The sequence below is a fragment of the Muntiacus reevesi genome, chromosome 13 (assembly GCF_963930625.1).
Source record: "Muntiacus reevesi chromosome 13, mMunRee1.1, whole genome shotgun sequence".
NCBI classification, from domain to species: Eukaryota; Metazoa; Chordata; class Mammalia; order Artiodactyla; family Cervidae; genus Muntiacus; species Muntiacus reevesi.
Window position 1 is genome coordinate 32,544,156 of NC_089261.1, and position 22,459 is coordinate 32,566,614.

Below are 22,459 nucleotides of genomic sequence, written 5' to 3' on the forward strand. Positions count from 1 at the left end.
CCTGTGATGAGAAGCCTATGCTGCTGGTTCTCAAAGGTTTGCCTTCTACCTTTAGCCAGTTTTTAATCAGCATGTCAGGATATAACTTATGGCACATTTTCCTCCAGTAGAATTTTCATATGACCTAAGAGAAAAAAATCAGATTAATTATTCATGACTGAGTGATTTTTTTCTTGGTAATCAAATTGATTCCACTTGATGCTCCTGTGCACTGAGCAGACCATTTCATTAAGTATTTTGAATTGATTCACTGCACTTCTGCTCAGAGATCCCAGAATTTGGATGTAACCCCAAGGCTTAGTGTCCTCAAATTCTTCTAAAAAAGTTCTCATCATTCTCGTTTCCAAAATAAGTGATTTGGTTTGGTCACAAATAAGGGCTCTGGCTTTAGCCGTCCTTGGGGAGAAGGGAGCCACCTGGCCCACTAGCCTGTGTGGTAAGACCTAGCCCACAAACAGGGGCCTGTGTGCATGGCACTGCATGCAGCGCTGAACCCAGTGTACACACTGGTGCCGTACCCAGTATGCACACCCATGCTGCACCTGCCATACACCAGCACTGCACCCAGCACACACTGCACTGTATACGTACCCAGTGTGCGCACTGGCGCTGTACCCAGTATGCACACCCACGCTGCACCCAGCACACACTGCACTGTATACATACCCAGTGTGCGCACCGTGCTGTACCCAGTATGCACACCCACGCTGCACCCATCACACACCAGCCCTGCACCCGGCACACACCTGCACTGTATACGTACCCAGTGTGCGCACGGTGCTGTACCCAGCATATCCCTGCAGTGCACCCAGTAACACCAGTGCTGCACCCAGGATACACCACGCTGCCCGTGAACCCCCAGAGCAGGGCTCCTCCTGACTGGCCTTCCCCAGCAGACATTCCAGCCTAGAGGGAACTGAGAAGAAGGTCACTCTAGGAATAACCTCTGTGCCTCAGGGGAGTGAAGTGAGTCTGGTCAGGGAGCACGTCGTCGGCGTCTCTCCTGCTCGGGCTGGCATGCGGCCTGGCAGCGCTCACCCGGGTGACCGTGCCTTTGTGTCCCCTCGGCCCCTAGGCGACCTCTACGGGGCCATCGGCTCCCCGGTGCGGCTGGCGCGAACGGTGGTGCTGGGGAAGCAGAAGGACTTGGTGCAGCGCATCCTGTACGTGCTAACCTACTTCGTGCGGTGCTCGGAGCTGCAGGAGAACCAGCTGATGTGGAGTGGGGGCCCGGCGCAAGGCGAGCAGATGCTGCACGGGAGCAGCATCACCACCGCCCTGGAGAGGGGGGAGGTAGAGGAGTCTGAGTATGTGGTGGTCACGGTGAGGAGCGAGCCTGCCCTCCTGCCGCCCACCCTGCCCGTGACCACGGCTGAGGGGTTGGCTGGGGTCCCGGTGGACGCTGACCCCAGAGACCTGTGTCCCCAACTTGATGGAGAAGGAGGCGGGGCCCTGGAGAAGAGCCTGGCAGCCCACGGCGCATGGAGACCTCAGGGTGCATCGTGCGGGGAGGAGGAGAGTAAGGAGTCCCCTCGAGGCAGCTCTGCGAGGCTCCCCAGTGGTGCAGGTGTGGGCACGGGGCTGAAGATGAGCCCTCCAGCCGTCGGGGTGGAGCCAGGAGGGGAGGTGCCCAAGAAGCTGCCAGATCGGTCAGCGGCCAGGCCATGCCCAGATGGACGTCTCCGGGAAAGGCCGCCCTGGGAAAAGGTCACCTTTCACATCGGGAGCTCCGTGTCTCCGGAGTCGGACTTTGAAAGTCGCACCAAAGCAATGGGGGAGCGGCTGCAAGCCTGCAGGTGTGCGGAGCCAGAGCCGGCGCAGGGACCCCCGGCCGGGCCTGGTGTGGCTGCCGACCCAGCCCAGGAGGGCCGGGACCAGCGCGCTCCGACATGCTCCCGGTCCCCTGGGGCATCAGAGGGGACCAGAGACGTCAGGACCGAAGCTGCCGCGGAGGTTGCTGGGGCGCCGGGTGCACGTGCCGCCTGTGCACCTGCCAACCCCGCAGGCACGCCGGTGAGGCCGGGTGGTCTGGGGTGCAAGGACGCAGACGCGCCCGCGATGAGCGGGTGCACCGCTCCTGTGCCCGGTGGCGATGCCAGCTTCAGGGTGGAAGGTGGCCTCCCCCGGAACGAGAGCTCCGACAGTGCCCTCGGAGACAGTGATGACGACGCATGTGCAGCGGCGCTGCCAGACCTCTGTCCTGGAAGTGATCCTGATGCGGACCGTGACCAGAGTGAAGGGTCGCTGGAGGTGGAGCTGCCACTGCCCAGGTGAGGCCGGCGGCAGGCAGAGGGAGCTGGGTCAGATGCTGCCTCTCTGGCCACTGAGGGATGCAGTGGTGGTGGGGAGCAAGGCATGTCATATCTCGCCATCCTCCAGGAAGATCTGTGGCCATGGACGCCCGCCCTCGGAGGACGGAACGTGGATGTGGTGGTGGGTTATAACCCCCGAGCAGCTTTTCCCTGCCTGTCTGGTCAGGACAGCTTCAGGTGGTTGGGAAACAGCACCTCTTCCTAAGACAACATCAGCAGATGAGTTGGTCTGTAAAGCAGTAACTAGAGATTTGTCCCTTCCCAGTCCTGGCACCCCCCCATGCAGGTGTGTGAGTTCCTGGAGCCAGACTTTGCCAATGACACCTCCCCCCAACAACACACACACACACACAGCTTTTCTTCTCTCCCGACCCAGTGCCTGGAGGATGAGGTCTGTGAGGCACAAGAACAGACTCACAACCAGCCACCAGAATATCTGATTTTTCCTGCTCTTCCTCTTTAGGAAAGTTCCTTTTTCCTTTAACTCCCTTCCCTTCCCGCACCAGTGACCTGCTTCCCCGAGGACTCCTTATGTGACCGTCTTGGATCTGTTTCTCTCACCCATGTCCCTGGGGCTTTGTTCCCACTGCAGTGCAAGAAGGAAGCACGTTTGCATTGCGCATGCTGATGGCTGGTCTTGTTTTAGGTCTCAGAGCATCAGCAACCCCAATGTGAGAAACTTCGGCCGCTCCCTCCTGGCGGGATACTGCCCCACGTACATGCCGGACTTGGTGCTTCACGGGACCAGCAGCGATGAGAAGCTGAAGCAGTGCCTAGCAGCCGACCTGGTCCACACTGTCCAGGTGAGTGATCCCAGCTGGGAGCCTCGGGCTGCTGATCAGAGGGTGAAGAAGTGGGCAGCCAGGCGGGGTATGGGATTGTTGCTACAGATGCAGCCAGGGTTATGGGAACCAGCAAGGCTACGGAGGCATCTGGGGATGTGCGGAGCTGGAGGCTGTGAGTGTCACGCGGCACAGCAGCAGGGAAAAGAAGAGGGGCTGCCTGGCTGTCGAAGCACGATGGGGTGGGGGGACCCCCGACATCTCACTCCTCCAGCCTTTGAGCTCCTACAGGGCCTCCTTTAGGCTAAGCCCACCTTGAAGCCACAGAGGGAGGAGGTCATGGTTGATGCAGACCCAGGCCTGCGGTCTGCAGAGCTCACCTCTGCACAGGACAGGGAAGGGCATAGGGTGAATCTGGAGGCAGGGGGGAGGTGGGGTGGGGGGCAGGCTGGGTAGACAGAACAGTCAGCACAGATGGTGGCAATTCTGTGCATCCCAGGGAGGGCCAAAAAGATGTCACATGTGTTTTGCTTCTTAGCTGATCCTTACAAGTTCCTAAAAGTAATTTATTTTAACTGATTTGTTATTAAGTTCACTTTGATGGCTGTATGAGGATGACTGTCTAAAGATTAACACATCTTATGGGAAATTGCCTCGTGGCTGCCTCTTACTGCTTCTCCACTATCTGCAGCGTGACAGGAACTAAGCAGTAGAGGAAACCATGTCAGTTTGACAGACCTGTTTTTAATTGAGCCGCTATTGGGCAGACGTGCAAAAAAATAGCTGCTTTGTATTGGAAGCGTATTGTATCTTAGGCAGTAGGAAAAGTCCTCTTTGCATCAGGAAAATTGGAATTTGGCTGGTTACTTTCTCCTCGCCCAACAAGTACTTTTCGAGAGTTAGAACAGAAGGCAGTGCATGCAGTCTTTGGCCTTGAGCCTCTCCTCTGTAAAGACTAGACTTCCATCAGGCACAGGCCAAGTAGGCTAGAGGTATTTGTGTGAAATGGGAAGAAAAGTTTGATGGTGAAGCAGCTGCACTCACCCCCCTGAACGGGGAAGGGGGTGGTCGGGGGAGGGACTGAGGCTGGGCCCCCCCCAGTGCAGGGACTGGCGCCGGGCTCCTGACCCACCCTGCTTTGTGGTTGGCCGCTACCCTCCCCAGGCCAGCCCTGGGAGGAGCGGTGCTGTCGTACTCTGCACAGTCCTCAGGAGCACTGTCCTTGCCCATCGTCTCAGAGGCCCACACGTCAGTGACCTCAGAGAAAGGAGATGCCCTCCTTGGACAGCGCTCTTTCTAGGTCCTCTGAGCCGCGCATACGTTTAGTGACCACCAGGAGCCGGAAGGCAGGGAATTTGAGGCCCTCCTTTTGGCAGCACCATGTGTTTGTAATCGTGTATGCAGCGCCCGTGGGGTTTTTCGTCTGCCCATGTCGGTTTGATCTGTAAGAACACTGGTGCTACTCACTGGACCCTTCTCCCGTGGAACCTGGGTTCTGCTCTGACAGGTGTGCCAGGAGCTCACATGTAAACCCACAGGGCCATCCTCACCCACCCATCCTCCAGCAAGTCATCATCTGAATGCCCCAGGCCCACTGACCACCACTGTGAAGACGCATCTATAGATTGATTGTCCCCCATGAACTTATTATCTGCAGAACCATTCATGACATTTTGTACATTTTCCATAGGCTGACACATTTAGATGTTTTGTGTATTAGGTTTCCATGGTGACCATCTAGGTCTATAATTTTTACATTTAAAAAAACAAAACCATGTTTCCTCTGCTTGTGCTCTTAAAGACCTGTCATGTCCCGTTTTCTCTTCCTTTCAAAGGTAGTATTTTCACACTGCAGCTATTCTTGTCTCTGCAGACAATGCAGTCAGCCTGAGAGATGGAAAGTTATTAAGCCTAATAACCTATATTGTGTCAAATGGTGGGAACATCTCCCATGCAGCCCGCGTGGGTGTTAATAGAGAATTGCAAGGGTCATAAAAATATCTTCAGAAGAATGTATCCAATCAACGTTAGTGGAGTTCTGATTTCACTTGGCACATTCATCATAATGAATTTTGCTTTTGAAGTAAGTGTTCCATTTAAACTTCTCAGACTGGGATCCTGCTCCATGGCAGCGTTTAAATAAAAACAGCCTGCTTTCAACTGCCATTGACAAATATTTGTTGGAAAATAAATTAGGAGGTTTAGGAGGCGGAACATTATATTGAATGACTGCTCCACAAAGCCTAGTAATTATTTAAATTCTTGAGTGTGTTGCCAGAGAAAAAAGCAAAGATTCAAGAACTAGAACAGGAGCCGAAAAAAAAAAAAGAACAGGAGCCGAGTTAGGACTGAAATACTGGCTTGTTGAGGAGGAAGAGCTCGGGATAAATTGCTCTCTCATAACTTACTTTCAAGAACCTGGTTTTGGGATTTTAATAATTTCTAGTATTCATGCCACACTTCACCGAGCTTTGGGATTCATAGTTGTTTACAGAGAAGGATTTTCATTTTTTATTTTATTTTTTTTTAGAGAACGATTTTTAGTAACTTTTAAAGAGCAGTTGATTTACATTATTGATCTGTTTTCAAGGCCTGTGCGTGACAGGATTGTGAAAGCTGTCTTATGTAAATACACACTTCTGTAACCTCAGTGGACTGAGTTGTGGAGTTTCTTCTCTCACTGAGATACTGCGTCTGGAGCTCCCAGTACTAAGCATTTCTTTTTGCGCATTTCCTTATCCTAGACTCTCATGAAAGAAAGAAGTATTAACTTTATTTCATTCATTTCCATTTTTGTTTCCGGCTTCCACGTGGTAAGATTCTAATGGCCTTTAAATATTTTAACACGTGTTCTTATTTAATCCACCTCCTACCTCTGTTCCATCGTTTGAACCATCTCTCTGCCTCCTAGTGCATAGATGATCCAGCTGCCTTGAATTAGGCTGAGGTCATACTTAGTTTCCTTTTTTTCCTGCCACATCTAAACGTGAATTCTTTCTTCTGTTTTCCTTTTGACTTTAAAGGGTGAAGTGGGAGAGCCAGCTTCACTGTGCACCCATGACTCTCAAGGAGCCTTTTCTCTCCCCTTCTTTTCCCCTGTGTCTTGTCCGCCTGTGGGCACTGCTGACCCATGGGTTCAGGGTACTGGGCCGGGGCAGCTATGAAGCTACAGGGAGTGGAGGTGGTGTAGGAGGCTGACTTCACACTGGTGCTGTGGTGTTACTGCTTGTTCATTGGTCATCAGGTAAATCTGTTGGCTTTGCTAGGCCTCAGAAAAACATATTTAGAGGAACAGAAAAAATGTAACCCAGCAGTTAAGAATGCAGCTTCTAAAGGCAGACAAACCTGAGTTTGACTCATGGCTTACCCCTTGTGGCTGTGTGGCCTCGGGCAGGTTTCTCTCATCTTCCAAGCTTCTTTTTCATATTCTAGAAAATGATAGTACTTGTTGGTCTGATTGAAGATGGTGAAGTGATGCGTGTCCATTGTTGAGCACAGCGCCCCACACGTTACTGAACACCCATTAAACAGTAGCTATTAAAATGACACTGTGAATGTGCTTTGTAAATGAGTTTCCCAGGATGCTCACGCTCTGGGTGATGAACAGAAGCAGTGCCCATTCATTTAGTGCTAACGGCTGCTGAGTTCCCTCTGCCCTGACGGTTCAAGGAGCAGGCCAAGCTACTTAAAGCTCTGCAGGGTCAGGTCATCGAGACCAAAATTAGCATCACACATTGTTTCTTTTAAGAAAAACTGTATGCCAGGGCTTCAGGCATCTTCAGAATACTCTCCAAAACGAGGAAAAGTTGGATATGGCAACCTCTTTCATTTAAGAGTAGCAACAGGTTGACTCCAGAAATCAGTAGTGTGGGTAAGGAGCTTTGCTAATGGCCTGGCTGTGCTGTGAACCTCGAATACCTAGCGGAGCCCGTGCCACAGCATCAACCAGCGAGGTATGAAAGAGCCCCGAGGCACAGGGGCCGATGAAACATTGCCTCAGTAACAGAGACAGCGCTGAGGTGGCCTGCATCACCAGCCGCCTTCAGTCAGTGGTATTGTAGAGGAAACAGCCGTGCAGAACACATCTGCTCTTTGAGACAGAATAGCTCTGGTCGCTTCCTTTCCTGGGTGGGGTGGTGAGTGTGGTGGGGCCATGGACCTTCACCCCGGCTCACTGTTGGGGTGTGTGTGTGTGTGTGTGTGTGTGTACATATACACATGTGTCTGTATAAACGCGCATGTGTAAGTGTGCACACTGGGTTATGACGTTCAAACGTGTGTCTTACTGCACATGGTGATTTTAAAAAAATACTTGAAAAAACTACTGGTATCTGGGTATCACCAACTCCAGTCTGAAATCTTGGTGACCCCCTCCCCTCGTCAGCGCCCCTCCACCTGCAGCCAATAGGGATTTGATTGGTTACTCTTCTGCCCTCATGGGGACCCATTTCTTGAGAGACTGGAATCTAGTCTCATTGGCTGGGATCGCCCCTCGTATGTCCTTCACACACACACACGGTCACACTGTTGACCAGCCTTTAGCTCCCGTCCTCTCTTCCACCTCCTGGCCACGCGCTGTGTTCCCTGTCTCAGGCACCATGGAACCAATTTCTGTGCCGTTGGCAGACCTCATCCTGACGTTGCCCCTTCTCTGAAACCACTCCAGTCCCTTCGCACATGCCACTTGCTTCCGCCTCCAGCGTCTCCTCCTGCCGGGCTTGCAGTGCCCGAGCAGGAAGGGGGCTTCAGTCCTACCAGTCCAGGGACAAGCGACACAGTGTGGTCCCCCCGCGCTGGTTAGACACGTGTGTGTTCCTTCAGGTGACACTGTGCTCTAGACTGTGACCCTCCTAAAGCAGAGAGAAGTGAGACTCTGCATTTTAAGATGTAAAGAGGAAGACTACTGTGCTTAGATATGATGCCTGAGGCCCTTTGTGTTCTTTTTTTACCTAAAGGAGAATAAAAGGCTGTCAAAGGCATCATCTCTCTTGCATTTTGCAAATATTAGGCACATGGCTAATTTTGATGTTTTCCCTAGTTTTTTCATTACGTGCAGAGTATTTGGACATTTAAGCCATTCTCTGCCGAAAAAGCTACTAGCCATCTTACATTTTGTCTTAGCATCATGCACATCCTCCCATAACTTTGTTCTGATGATACCTTTTGACCTTGAGCGTCTCTCCTCGACTTTAAACTGTTTGCTTCCTCAGCAAGTGACCGGCCTAAAGTTTAAGGCATCCCTAAGACTGTGCCCCGTGTGCTCAAGGCTGAGGCTTCCCCGAGCCCCTGCCTCCCAGAACCCCTCCGCAGCGCCCATGGTCCAGAATGGTTGATTCTCTCTCCTTCTCTACTTTATCACAACTCTGAAGCCTTTAGAGACAACATGGCGCCTGTTTCCAAGAGACGCATACTGCACATAAAGCAGAACAACTCTAGCATGATGGACTTGTGGTCAGGACAAGGGGGCTTAAACTGAATGGGCAGGAGTGTTAGCCCTCCTCCTACAGTCTGGAGTAGCTACTGAGTAACTACGTTTAAAACGGTGATGGTGATAAAAGGAAGGAATTGGAACCCTTAAAAAGATGGTCTGATACGGTACCCGACTATTTAGATTCATAAAAGAACTAAAGGGAGCTGCTAAAATGGAAAAATGCAGTCATGGAAATTAAAACTCAGGGGGGTAGTCTAATGAGCAGAACAGATTAAATGCAGCCAGAAGGGATTAGAGTTTGTGAAACAGTGACGAGATACAGACCTGCCCCTGTGACTGTAACTCTGAGACAAAAGGACATGAAAAAACGTGAAAAGAGCCAGTAAGAGATGTGGTGGCTTGAGTGAGACGGTTTTATGGGGTATACAGGAGGGAGGACAGAGAAACAGTATTTGAAGAAAGAATGGCTGCTATCTTTCAGATTAGATGAGCCCACTGACATGAACACATCCACACTGAGCTGCAGGTCATCAAAGAAAAAGGAAGCTTGTCTCTGGCCAGAGAGGAGGCATGGCTCTGTCCTTCAGGAAACTGAAATCCAGCATGTAACTGAAGACATAAACAGTGAAAATGGAGGCCACTGTCAGGATGGGAGGCAAAGCATACATGGATGGCTTCTTGGAGGAGGTGACATCTACAGTGAGGATAAGCAGAGCTGGAATGAGGGGTCCAGGTAGGACCCAAGGACCCTGTGCTCCCCCAGGGGCTGCAGACTAACTGCAGGCGGAGCCAGCTTTACTGCCGTAGGAGCTTCTGTCTGTCACTGTAAACTACTGTCAGGAAAGCCTGGGTGCTAAGCATTTAGCGTTCAGTATTCTAGATATTATAGACTGGAAGAAGTGTTTGAGAATGGTGAGTGGTAATAGGATTCTGTTCTCTGCATGAATGTGAGACTAAAGGTGGTGTGTGTGTGTGTGTGTGTGTGTGTGTGTGTGTGTGTGTGTGTGTGTGTACCATTTTTAAAGTCTTTATTGAATTTGTTACAGTGTTGCTTTTGATTTATGTTTTCGTTTTTTGCCTGGGAGGCATGTGGTATCTTAGCTCCCCAACTAAGGATTGACCCCCCCACCTGCCCCCCCTCCCCGCCCCTGGATTGGAAGGCAAAGTGCTAGCTATCAGGGAGGCCCCAGACTGAAGGTTTAAAAAGAGAAAAAAACTGGCCAGGCAGCCGCATGTATCTGCATCCTTCTGTGTGCCCTCAGCCATCCAGAAGTGGGTGGATTGACCAAGGACTCGGAGAAGGCAATGGCACCCACTCCAGTACTCTTGCCTGGAAAATCCCATGGACCGAGGAGCCTGGTAGGCTGCAGTCCATGGAGTCGCTAAGAGTCGGACATGACTGAGTGACTTCACTTTCACTTTTCACTTTCATGCATTGGAGAAGGAAATGGCAACCCACTCCAGTGTTCTTGCCTGGAAAATCCCAGGGATGGGGGAGCCTGGTGGGCTGCCGTCTGTGAGGTCGCACAGAGTCGGACACGACTGAAGCGACTTAGCAGCAGCAGCAGCTTAGGTTACTTAAATCCTCAGTTCCAAAGATGTAGGGGGTGTGGTTATGTAGGTGGGCCTTGGCCTCTAGAGAGATAGGAGAATAAAAACAGGACCTGATGACATTTAACCAAGAGCAGATGCTGAGAATGTGAGCCTCAGAGCATTGATAATCTGCTTTTTCTCTGTGACTAACCAAGGCCTATTGAAATGTTGTAAGGACAAAGTCTAACAGAGTCTTGTCGAGCAAACACCCTTTTCCAGCAATCCAAGAGATGACTGCACACATGGACGTTACCAGATGGTCAAAACCAAAATCAGGTCGGTTATATTCTTTGCAGCTGAAGATGGTGAAGCCCTGTACAGTCAGCAAAAACAAGATCTGGCGCTGACTGTGCTCAGATCATGAGCTCCTTATTGTATAATCCATGCTTAAATTGAAGAAAGTAGGGAAAACCACTAGGTCATTCAGATATGACCTAAATCAAATCCTTTATGATTTTACAGTGAAGGTGATGAATAGATTCAAGGGATTGGATCTGGTAGAGAGGGCCTGAAGAGTTATGGATGCTTAGTATCACTAATTATTAGAGAAATGAAGGTCAAAACTACAATGATGTGCCACCTTACACCAGACAGAATGGCCATCTTCAAAAACCTGTAAACAGTAAATGCTGAAGAGGGTGTGGAGAAAAGGGAACCTCTTGCACTGTTGGTGGGAATGTAGATTGATACAGCCACTGAGGAGAACAGTATGGAGGCTCCTTAAAAAACTAAAAATAGAACTACCATGTGACCCAACAATCCCATTCTTGGGCGTGTGTCCAGAGAAACATGATCCAAAAGTGCTGCAAATGTTCATTGCAGCACTTTCACAATAGCGAAGACATGGACGCAACCTAAATGTCCGTTGACAGAGGAATGAATGAAGAAGATGTGGTACATATATATTCAATGGAATACTACTCTGCCATGAAAGAATAAAATAATGTCATTTGCAGTAGCATGGATGGACCCAGGGGTTATCATACTAAATGAAGTGAGTCAGGCAGAAAAAGACAAATATGTGATATTGCTTATATGTGAAATATAAAAAATGATACAAATGAATTTATTTAGAAAACAGAAACAGACTTACAGACATAGAAAACAGGCTTGTGGTTACCAAAGGGCAGAGGGGGAAGGGATAGATTAGGAGTTGAGGATTAAAATATACACATTACTGCATATGGATAAAATAGATAAGGAACAAGGACCTATACTGTATAGCACAGGAAACCAAAGTCAATATCTTGCAATAATCTATAACAGGAGAAAATGTAAAAAAAACTATGTATTCATATATATGTATAATTGAATCACTTTACATCTGAAACTAACACAGCACTGTAAATCAAGTATTTTTCTTTTTTTTGTTTGTCTTTTTTTTTAATGCATTTCTTTTGCGGTTTTGTTTTTCTTTCTTTAAAAAAAAAATGACCAGTGATGTTAATAAATAAAATATTCATATATACACGAGACTGGGACGATGGTTCCAGAGTGCGTGGCAGCGGTTGGGCTGGGGACACACGTGGGGCTGGCCTTTCGTAGAAAATTGCTGAACCTTACAAAAAGAGTCTCTTTTTTTTTAATCTTTTCTCTTTTTTTTTTCAAAGTTGAGGTAAAAGTTTCAGTGTTTGGGAACCCTCGTACTGCCCACGCAGCTTCTGTGTTCCTCCTGGGAGCTCCCAACGTCAGGGGAGATCAGGAAGACGGGGCTCCTCTGCACGCCCCCTCGCCGGCTCCCCGCCCGCAGAAACTCGGGCTGGGAGCCGCAGGGACCCCTCCCAGCGGGGGCCCAGCCCTGGCCCTCACTGACGGCAGGGGCGGGCCTGGCTGTCCGCAGCCCCTGCAGAAAGGGCTGCCCTCGACGTGAGGGTCAGGGCCCAGGGCCCCCAGAGACGGAGATAAACCCTGTCGGCAAAGCCAACGGCCTTTCCGTGCGGTACCACGTCCGAGACATTTCCTCGGGAGACATTCTCGCTGGGGCTACAGACCAGGTTGGGCTTAAGGAAAGGGGTTCTGCAAGCACTTTCAGTAAGCATTGGGGTGGGGCCCACGCTAGGGTAGGTTTCTGAGTCAGTGAGGGTTTGGGGATGTGTTCACATGAAGGGGCGATGTGGGGTGTAGGGAAGCAAGGGGAAGCACCTGACAAGTGGTAGGCGCTACACTACGAGTTTCATGCACATTTTGTCTCAGAAACCCTGAATTAAGTACAGTCACATGCTGCATGGTGGTTCATCCATAAATAATCCTCCTGCTAAGGCAAGAGATATGAGTTTGGTTCCTGGGTCATGAAGATCCCCTGGAGAAGGAAATGGCAACCTGCTCCAGTATTCTTCCTGGGAAATCCCATGGACCGAGGAGCCTGCTGGGCTCCAATCCATGTGGTAGCAAAGAGTCAGACTCACCTTAGTGACTAAACAGCAACACACTCTGCAGATGTAGAGGTGTAGAGCCCTGGAGAATGGGGTCACTAAGGCCCCACAGCTAGTACGTAATGGAGTGGCAGTCAAGCCCAATCCTGCCTGGCTTCAGAGTCTTGGCTCCTTGATGAAATATCCAAACCTGAGGGAGGGATTGGAGAGATCAGGCTCGTGGGAGGTGTTTGAACCATTCAGTCTAAGGGTTTACAACGTTTCTGAAAGTGCTTAATTTCTCAAAAGCATGCTCCGTGCATTCGTTACTGGAAAGTGTGTTAGTGTGTACCCTGGGTTGTGTGTGAACCTGATAAAACCAAACCTAAGCAACCTGCCTGACAGATTTCACTATTAGCTACTTCTGTATTTAAGTTACGGCTCGTAAGTAAAAGGAACAAAGAAGCGTCATGTAATTCAGTGTTCCCTCTGTTTAGAGTGGCTCTAGGTATGCCTAAGTAGAACCCTTGCCAAGAGGAGTTTTCTGGTGAGTACCAGGCAGGGCAGAGGCGTGTGTGGGTGAGAGTTCTGTGATTATCCAGACGGGGCTTCTGGACCTCGGAGTTCTTTAATTTCTGCAAGCTTAGAGACCAATAAACCAAACCGTAAAACGTTTACACTGCCCATTACTGCCTGTAAATGTTACTCTTTAGTGGGCTGTGTTCCTTTGGAAAGATACATGTCAAAAATCTCCAGAATCATCAGAACTTGTGCTTCAGTGCTCTGACCTTAGAGAAGTTTAGATCAGATCAGGACCGGGCTGTCACTTGCCCTGGTGGTCCTTAGATGATGACTTGAAATGGTTGCAGGTGACATTTTTTATCTCTCTCCAGTATTCTTTGTCTTGAATATTTACATTTCCTTCTATTTCCATCTTGCTTTTTTAAAAAAGTATTTAGTCTTCAATAAATGAGAAACTACTAAATGGCATAGTTAGATGGAGACAATTATGGTGACCTATGTATGTGTTTAGGAAAGTCGAAGTGTTAATTGCTCAGTGATGCCTGGCTTTTTGTGACCCCATGGACTGTAGCTCACCAGGCTCCACCGTCCACGGCATTTTCCAGGCAAGAATGCTGGAGTGGATAGCCATTCACTTCTCCAGGGGAACTTCCTGACCCAGGGGTCTTCCTGAACTAGGGATTGAACATGGATCTCCTGCATTGCAGGTAGATTCTTTACCATCTGAGCCACCAGGGAACCCCATTTAGGAAATTACATGTTAAATATTTAGTAGTCTGAGAATGTATAATTCTTTGTTAAAGTTTTATTGAAGTATAGTTGATTTACAATGTTGTGTTCATTTCTGCCGTACAACAAAGTGACTCAGTCACACATATGTGTATTCTTTCTCATCTTCTTTTCCATTCTGGTTTGTCACAGGTTATTGAATATCGTTCCCTGTACACTTCTTTCTCTAAGGTGCCGTCCTGACAGCGTTCCATGGTTCTGCATCCTTGGATCCCACACACGTGACACTCAGTGCTGTGTGTGGGGTCACAGGTGCTTGCCTTCCCTGTGACTGCTGGGCTCGACCTGGTCTGTCTGAAGTCTGTCCTTTCTCAAGGTCCTGCACTAGGGGCTGAGAGTCCAGGAGAGAGGGGTCAGCCCCTCCTTCAGGGGCTCTGGGCTCCCTGTCCATTTGTCCCAACCTTCGGACGCAGCTCTCTAGCCTGTCCCCAGGTTTCCAGTGGTGATTTAAAAATGGCCCGTGCTCACATTTTCTCTCACCCGTTTAGTTCTTCCTCTTAAGATAATTGTGCCATCTCCCCTGTTGCTCCTCTGCTGTTTCCAGCCCCAGGTCTGCAGCCTCCCGGGGTCACTGGTACCCGGACAGCCTTCTGTCCATCACGCCCGCAGTGAGCCTCGCCGCCCTCCTGCCAGTGGCTCGCTTCTGAGGCGGAGCTCTGTGGGGTTGTCGATGGTGTGCGTGGTAGCGCGTGATCAGCAGTCTGTGTGCTTCCATTGGATCAACACACTGCTCCCTTCCCTGCCACGCGGGGTGGGAAGTTACTTAGGAAATTGAGTGAGTTGGAAACTAGGGCCCAGATTATCCACTACAAATAGTTCATCCAACTAAAGCTAGACTTGGTATTATACCAACTGTCTCAGCCCCCTGGCCCCCTGCTCACAGGGAAGTCTCGGAGAAGAAGCCCTTGAATGACCTGGCTTGGGTCCTGTTCCCGCACTTTGATAGAGGGAGGTTGACTGAAATCCAGTGAGAGGAGATTGGCATGCCTTCCTCTCACTGTGTGTACATGGGCACATGGACGTTAATGATTGTATATATTTTTTCAGGGGCTTCCCAGGTGGCGCAGTGGTAAAGAATCTGCCTGCCAGTGCAGGAGACGCAGGAGACATGGGTTTGATCCTTGAGTCAGGAAGATCCCCTGGAGTAGGAAATGGCAACCCACTCCAGTATTCTTGCCTGGAGAATCCCATGGACAGAGGCGCCTGGCAGGCCACAGTTCATGGGGTCACAAGAGAGTCAGACACAACTGAGTGACTGAGTACATATGCATCATATACACACACAGCACATATACTTTCAGAACGTAAGTCCCTTGAAGGAAAGGTCTTTGTATAGATTCGTCTAGATCTTTTCTGTGCGATACCCAGCACACTGGATTTCTGATAAATGCAAAGCATTGGAGGAACTTGAGCTCCAAATGCAAATCTTTTAAATTTCCAAATTTTCATTTGCTTTGATCATAAGGACCAAGTCATGGTCCTCTTGCTGTGAATTTGTGACACAGGGATTGAGCAAGAGCTTGCCGGAACTTGTAGAAGGAAGTTGCAGCAGCCATGTCTGTACTTTCTGTTTTGGAGAATGTGTGCAAGGGTAGGAGTGACGTGTCACAAGACCCTGTGGGTTAGAGTGGGAATTTGTGGTCATTATGTGTGTGGGCATTTTGACTGTTTGGTTAAAAGTCTAAGAAATGAGAGCCATCCTTGGGAAACTGGGCTCCATTAATTCAAGAATCTCTTCTGTCATATTCTTTGTTCTTCACGTTTAAGGTTATTTGAACATACACTCAAATAAATGTGGGTCACTAGATTTTGCCTGATTTGCTATTCTTTTCAATGGGGAAATATTCTAAACCATGAAGGTTTCCCTCCTGGATGTAGTAGAGGAATAAATGTTGGTCCCAACAAAGTTCTCGTTCAGCCCATTGTCACTTTTTCCCCATCTGTGAGAAAGAGATGAATCAAAGAGATTGAATCAAAAAGCCTCAAAACAAAGGAACCAGATCACCTGTTAAATGTAGAGTATGGCAGCATGGCAGCAAACATCTTGGGTTTCCATCAATAGGCTCCCCAATAATAATGCTGTCTTTTTTTTTTTAATTTCATTTGTTTGTTTATCTATTTATTTTGGCTATGCTGGGTCTTCCATGTTGTGTGGGCTTTCTCTGCTTACAGTGAGTGGGGGCTACTCTCTAGCCATGGCAAGTGAGCTTCTCATTGCGGTGGCTTCTCTTGTGGGGTGCAGTCTCTAGGGTGGGGGAGTTCAGTAGTTGTGGCACCCTGGCTTAGTTGCCCCATGGCATATGGGATCTTCCCAGACTGGGGATCGAACCAGTGTCCCCTGCACTGGAAGGCGGATTATTAACCACTGGACCGCCAGGGAAGCCCTAGTGTTAAGTCTTAAATACTTTCATCAGTGGCCACACTTGTACCTTTTGGCCTCGTCTCAGTAACATATCTCCCTAGTCCCACCTGATTTTAGGTGGTTGTTGGAGTTGATTTATGTATGTAGCACATGGTTCCTGAGTAAATATCACTTCATGATTAAAGCTATACTTTTCAGGGAATATTAAGTCATCCTTCCAAACCTCTTGATGGGGAAAATGGCAGTAGAATCCTACACTGTATTCTGACAGTCTCCATTATAAAGGGAATGAGCAGGGGCTTCCCTGGCAGTCCAGTGGTTAAGGCTCCACACTTCCACAGCAGGGGCGCAGGTTCGATCCCAGTTCAGCAAACTAGGATCCCACAAACCACACACAAAATAAAGGAGAGTGCAGTCTTCCAGAAGGAAGTGGACTTTCATGTCCTGGTTTGGAGTGAGATTGCTGGCCTTTTTGTTTACCTGTGAGCATTTGATGATGTTTATGAGTCCCTTCTGGGAGAAGGCCATTGCACCCCACACCAGTACTCTTGCCTGGAAAATCCCATGGACGGAGGAGCCTGGAGGGTTGCGGTCCATGGGGTCGCCGAGGGTCGGACACAACTGAGCGACTTCACTTTCACTTTTCACTTTCATGCACTGGAGAAGGAAATGGCAACCCACTCCCAATGTTCTTGCCTGGAGAATCCCAGGGACGGGGGAACCTGGTGGGCTGCCGTCTATGGGGTCGCACAGAGTCGGACACGATTGAAGTGTCTTAGCAGCAGCAGCAGCAGCAGCATGAGTCCCTACTGAGTGTAGGAATAAAATAATGATGGACTGCAATTTTATCAAGTTAATGTTTAAATGCTGATGTGACGACACTCTTGAGTCCCTGTGGAGTTCTGGGCTCCTGGGGCTCCCACCATTACCTCCTTTTCATTTTTCAATTGGAGAAAAATTGATGTACAATGCTGTGTTGGTTTCTGCCGTACAGCAGTGCAGAATCAGTCATTGGCATCCATATGTCCCCCTCCCTCTTGAGCCTCCCTTCTGCCACTGTAGATCATCACAGAGCTCTATAGCTCTGTGCTATCCAGTAGCTTCCCACCAGCCATCTATTTTAGACGCCTGGCAGCGTGGTGAGGAGTTGACCCCCTGTGTCTGTCCTGCAGCATCCCGTGCTGGACGAGCCCATCGCCGAGGCCGTGTGCATCATCGCAGACACGGACAAGTGGAGCGTCCAGGTGGCCACGAGTCAGAGGAAGGCAGTGGATGGCACGAAACTCGGCCAGGACGTCCTGGTGTCAAGTCAGGTGTCCGGCTTACTGCAGTCCATCCTGCAGCTCCACCGGCTTCACCTCCCGGCAGACTTTGTAAGTGTGTGTTCTCCAGTCATCAGAGAAATGGGCTATGAAAACACTTCCCACGGTATAGTGGTTATAAAGTCACGAGCTCCTGTGTATTGATTTTAGTGTAATTGGATGTTAGCATCAGTGGAAACAGCATGTGATACAAAACCAGCACACAGGCTGGATTCAGTAACAATAGTCCTTCTGGAAATGGAGCATAGAGACATCATCTCTTTGAACAAGTTACATGAAGAAGTAGGTATCATGTGGAGGTCGGGGTCAAGCATACAGGGAAATTTAAAATACCCTCCTTGGGGAAACATTGGTTTTTCCGTCATCAGTTTGGTGCCAAGCCAGCCAACTTTCTGAAGGGACTGTCGTTCTACCTGCTCAGGGACAATCCTCCCAGAGTTGTTATGGATAAAGTAGGATATTGTTTGTGTCAATACTTAAAATGTTGAAGCACCGTAGCCATAAGGGGTGGTATCAATTGTTCCTTTTTGAATAGGATTTTGCAATCACTTTGATAACATTATATTAAATACAGACAGCAGACAGACCCCCTGAACTCCTAGAAAATGATCAACAGTTCTCCCCGAGTCTCTGGAATAATATGCACAACAAATTTGTGTGTGCATGCGTGTGTGCGCACATGCATGTGCAGAGAGATGAAGAGAAAACAGATTTAAGGAGGGAGGGAGCCGGGTTTCCAGACCAGAAAGGCAGGTACCAGGAGGGGAAGAACTCCAGGAGCTGGGAGGGACGCACTTGAGCTCGCCTGCCTTCTCAGCTCCTCCTCCCTCCCCCGTCTGCAATTAACCCCCTCGCGGAACAGCCAGCATCTCCCTGCCAGCCTCCGGCCTCCACAAAAGGTGCAGGACTAGTAACAAGCACATAGGCGGCTGGATTACGGTCAGCTCCCTGGTTGCTCAGGAAGGGTTATTACCCTGAGTTCTTGTGACCAGACCTACAGGGGCACCACACCCCTTGGAAAGCCAGGACTCCTGGGTCCTTGGAGGGGGGCTTAGAAACCCTGAGGTGCAGTGTGGTATTACCGGGACATCACGGGGTCACTTTGGGGCTTTGCCTGTTTGGTTCCTTGGGCACCTCAGGACGTCAGCTCTTCCCTCTGTGAACACGGTACCTTTGCAGCAAGCGCATGAGCGCCTCCCTGAGGCGTGCTCTCCACCTGGCCAAGCCCAGGGCGAAATGAGGCCCCTTTGCAGCCAGTGGACAGTCGTGGACAGTCAGTGGGCTTTCAGTGGCCTGGACTCAGACCCAGGTTCCTCTGCTTCCTAACCATGTACCTTGTCAAAGCTGGGGAACAGCAGAACCCATCCCATCTGTTTATGGAAATTAAGTGAGCTAATTCACTTAGCTAGGGCTAAGTGAATTACTGGGGCTAACTCACTGGGATTTCCCCGCTGGATCAGGGGTAAAGAAACTGCCTGAAATGCAGGAGACCCAGGTTCGATCCCTGTGTCGTGAAGATCCTGTGGAGGAGGGCAAGGCAACCTACTCCAGTATTCTTTTCTGGAGAATCCCATTAACAGAGGAGCCTGGCGGGTTACAGTCCTTGGGGTCGCAAGGAGTTGGACGCGACTGAAGCGACTGAGCACAATTCACCTGAAGCACTTGGAGTAACACTGGATGTGGTACACACTCACAAGACAGCTTCTATTGGTGTAGTTGTTAAGAATAATTGCTTATGTGAAAGTGTTCACGGCTGTGAAGACTGACACCACCTACTCACCGAAACCTTTATTTGGCCTTTAAACGGCAGGACCCCTGTCCCCGTGGTGACCCAGGAGGCACCTGTGGCTTCTTACAACCTGACTCTTGTTCTGTACTTGCAGGCAGTTTTCCTTCTAGTAGCAGCGTGCATCATGCTGATATAGAGGCCGAAATTTGCTTTTCTGTAAGAAAGGAGAGATCTATTTGATGATACAGGTGTTTTTTTTTTTTTTTACTGTTTTAAGTATTTACCAAACTTTTATATTTTATTCTGTAATCCATATCTCTCACTACAGTTGATATCTTAAGTTATCCCAGCAGTAAAATACCACAGTTAATTCTTTTTTTACTTCATTTAGACATGTTACATTTAACCACAAAATCAAGATCAAAGAAAATTTCATCTGCAGTTTAAAATTCTCCTTAAAATTCACTTGAATGAAACATACAATTAATTTCCTGTTGGTACTTTGATATGGAAAGAGAAAGTAGCTATTTAAAATTTCAGAAGTTAAAATTGAAGAAATCCGTCTCAGAAAGGAAGGAGCGGATCCCCAAATAGTTCAATTTCATAATCAGGCTTTGTAAAAAAAAAAATTTCTAAATGCTTGGATTTCAAGTTTCATGTACATTCCATATGAACCAAATTCTCTTTATTTCCACATTGCAAACACAGGTTTCCTGGGGACTATGAAAATGCTGTAAATTCACTATTTTAAACCATAAAGGATTCAACATAATGTAGATGTTCCTTTTAATATTTTATAATGCTCTTATTAAAACTTTGTATTTACTCCATAAGGAACTGAAGCTGAGCAGGAGCCCCTTCCCCCCCTGAGCTCGGCTTCCTGGGGGGAACGTTTCCATGAGAGCTGGTGAAATCCTCCTTGCTTTGATTGTTACTCTTACTCACTTACCAGTTGTGTTTCATCCACACAACACAACGCACTTAAGACTTTAAGCCAATGGAAAGACTGCATCTCGAATGCATACTTTGTCTATGTCACTGATCAGCCCAGATGGTCAAGCTCAACATTGTCAAGTGCATCTGTTAATCTTTTTACCTTGAAGACAGCAGGCGTGATGGTCTAGAAGAGAATCACGTCAGATGGACCCTGGCCAGAGCCATCAGGTGACTTACTGAGGTGCCTGATGACGGCCTGCCAAGCGCAGAAGCACTTGCCTCTGGTGCAAAGCACAGATGGTTGCTGTTCTCTAAAACACAAAGTTGGACACAGTTCCAAGGGTAGAGATGTCCTGAAAATAATTGCCTCTCTTTATTGTTATTAGAGACCTAGTTAAAATACACTCTTGAGAGACAAGAAAAGTTCAGAATAACCTTGTTCCAGTCATTCTTCTGGGAATGAATTGTACCAAAACAATTTGAGGCATAGAAAACAACAACAGAGACGCTCTTTATAAAAAGGCATTGGTAAAGAATTTTTAATAACATGGGGAAGGGATTATTTTAAAGTTTTTTGAAAGGAGAGAATAATTGTACTTATAGAATGATTTCAACTATGTAAAAAGCAAAAGCTTTTTTAAAAAGACTCAAAGATATATATGAAGATCTTAACAGTCATTGGAAAAAGTAAACTTTCTTGTTTTACAAAAACCTGTTTTTTTATTTTTTTAAATTTATATTAGAATATAGTTGATTTATAATGTGGTGTTAGTTTGAGGTGTGCAGCAAAGTCGTTCAGCTATACATACACATGTGCTAAGTCATGCCCAACTTTTTGCGGCCCCATGGACTATAACCTGCCAGGCTCCTCTGTCCATGCATTTTTCCAGGCAAGTGGAAAACTGGAATACTGAAGTGGAGTTCCATTTCCCATTCCAGGGGATCTTCCTGACCCAGGGATCCCTTAGTCAAGAATACTGAAGTGGGGTGCCATTTCCCACTCCAGGAGATCATCCTGACCCAGGGATCAAACCCGAGTCTCTTGTGTCTCCTGCATTGGGAGGCAGATTCTTTGCCCATATAGGTTATTACAGAGTAGTGGGTAGAGTTCTCTGTGGTATACGGTAGGTCCCTGTTGATGACAAAACTTATTCCTCCGAATGGTAGGATTTGCACTGGCTTGCAATCCCTTAAGTGTGTTTTATAGAGATGAGATCACAGTTGTGTACTTAGGAAGGGTGGAGGGCACTCCAGCTCTCGAGTCACTGGCGGAGATCTGAGTCCGCAGCTCATCCCGAGTGTGGTTGGCTTTGCAGTGCGTCATGCACCTGGAGGACAGGCTGCAGGAGATGTACCTGAAGAGCAAGATGCTGTCCGAGTACCTTCGCGGACACACGCGTGTGCACGTGAAAGAACTCAGCGTCGTGCTGGGGTGAGTCCTGTGGGGTGCCGCCGTTGCCCCGGGCTGTACCCTCTGACCCTGCCGCTCCCCGGGGACACCACAGTTTCCCACCTAGAAACAGACTCTCGGACCTTTCAGCTGGAGCTGCAGGGTCAGCCTTCTCCCCGGTGTTACTTTATCCTTGAAAGTGGAGCACGTAATCCTCCTCCAGCTGCCCCTCTGTAGGCATTTCACTAGGATGTGGGAGTCACGGGCTGTGGGACCGCGGCTGTGGGCTCCTGGCCGCTTCTGGGGGAGGTGAGGAAGGCCGCCCTCCTGGACTTGGAGCCCGTCTGCATGTCCCAGGTGGCCGGACTCTCCTGCCTTTTCCTGTGAGCCCATCAGAAGAGGAGGTGTGCGTCTCATCCGTGTCCTACGTCATCTTCCAGAGGCTGTTTGCCCTGACTTCTCTGGGGGGAAGAAATTCTGACTTGCGTTTTACTCTCTGCTAAATTTTTCCACAGAGAAGTAACGAAACAACATTGTCTCAATAGGGCCTTGTCCCCCCTTTTCCTGTGATGACGAATCCCCCCAGTTTGGGGCAAGAAAATACCGTGTATAAAACGTCAATCCCAAAATTCTCTACTAGGCCTGCCAGTCAAACTTGTATTATTTCAAGGCTCAGGCCTTCGCATTCTTGCTGGACTTCTCATGTCAGACCCAGGATATGACTTACTGTATTATTCCATTCTCAGCCTTTCCTGCCATACTCTTTTTTTTTTTTTTAACGCAGTTCACTTTAAAAATATTCTCCCCTTCTGAGGCATTTGCTTTTGTAGTCTTTGCTTAGATCTCTTCACCAGCCTCACAGTAGTGCTGCCTCGTTGGGTTTCTGACGTGGGATGTGCAGCTCTTACTTCTAGGACGCTTGCCTGGCCCCGACTGATGG

The 22,459-nt window shown here is 48.7% G+C and overlaps 1 protein-coding gene across 5 annotated transcripts in view; it reads left to right on the top strand.

The window, feature by feature from the left end:
• The window catches only part of FNIP2 (folliculin interacting protein 2), a 123,928-nt gene that overhangs the window by 97,043 nt on the left and 4,426 nt on the right, over positions 1–22,459 (top strand). For all 5 annotated transcript variants that reach the window (XM_065903842.1, XM_065903841.1, XM_065903844.1 and 2 more), the window contains 4 exons: positions 1,076–2,270; positions 2,959–3,115; positions 17,315–17,515; positions 21,446–21,561. In XM_065903842.1, the coding sequence (XP_065759914.1) occupies positions 1,076–2,270; positions 2,959–3,115; positions 17,315–17,515; positions 21,446–21,561 (1,669 nt within the window). The remainder of the gene's footprint in view (positions 1–1,075; positions 2,271–2,958; positions 3,116–17,314; positions 17,516–21,445; positions 21,562–22,459) is intronic.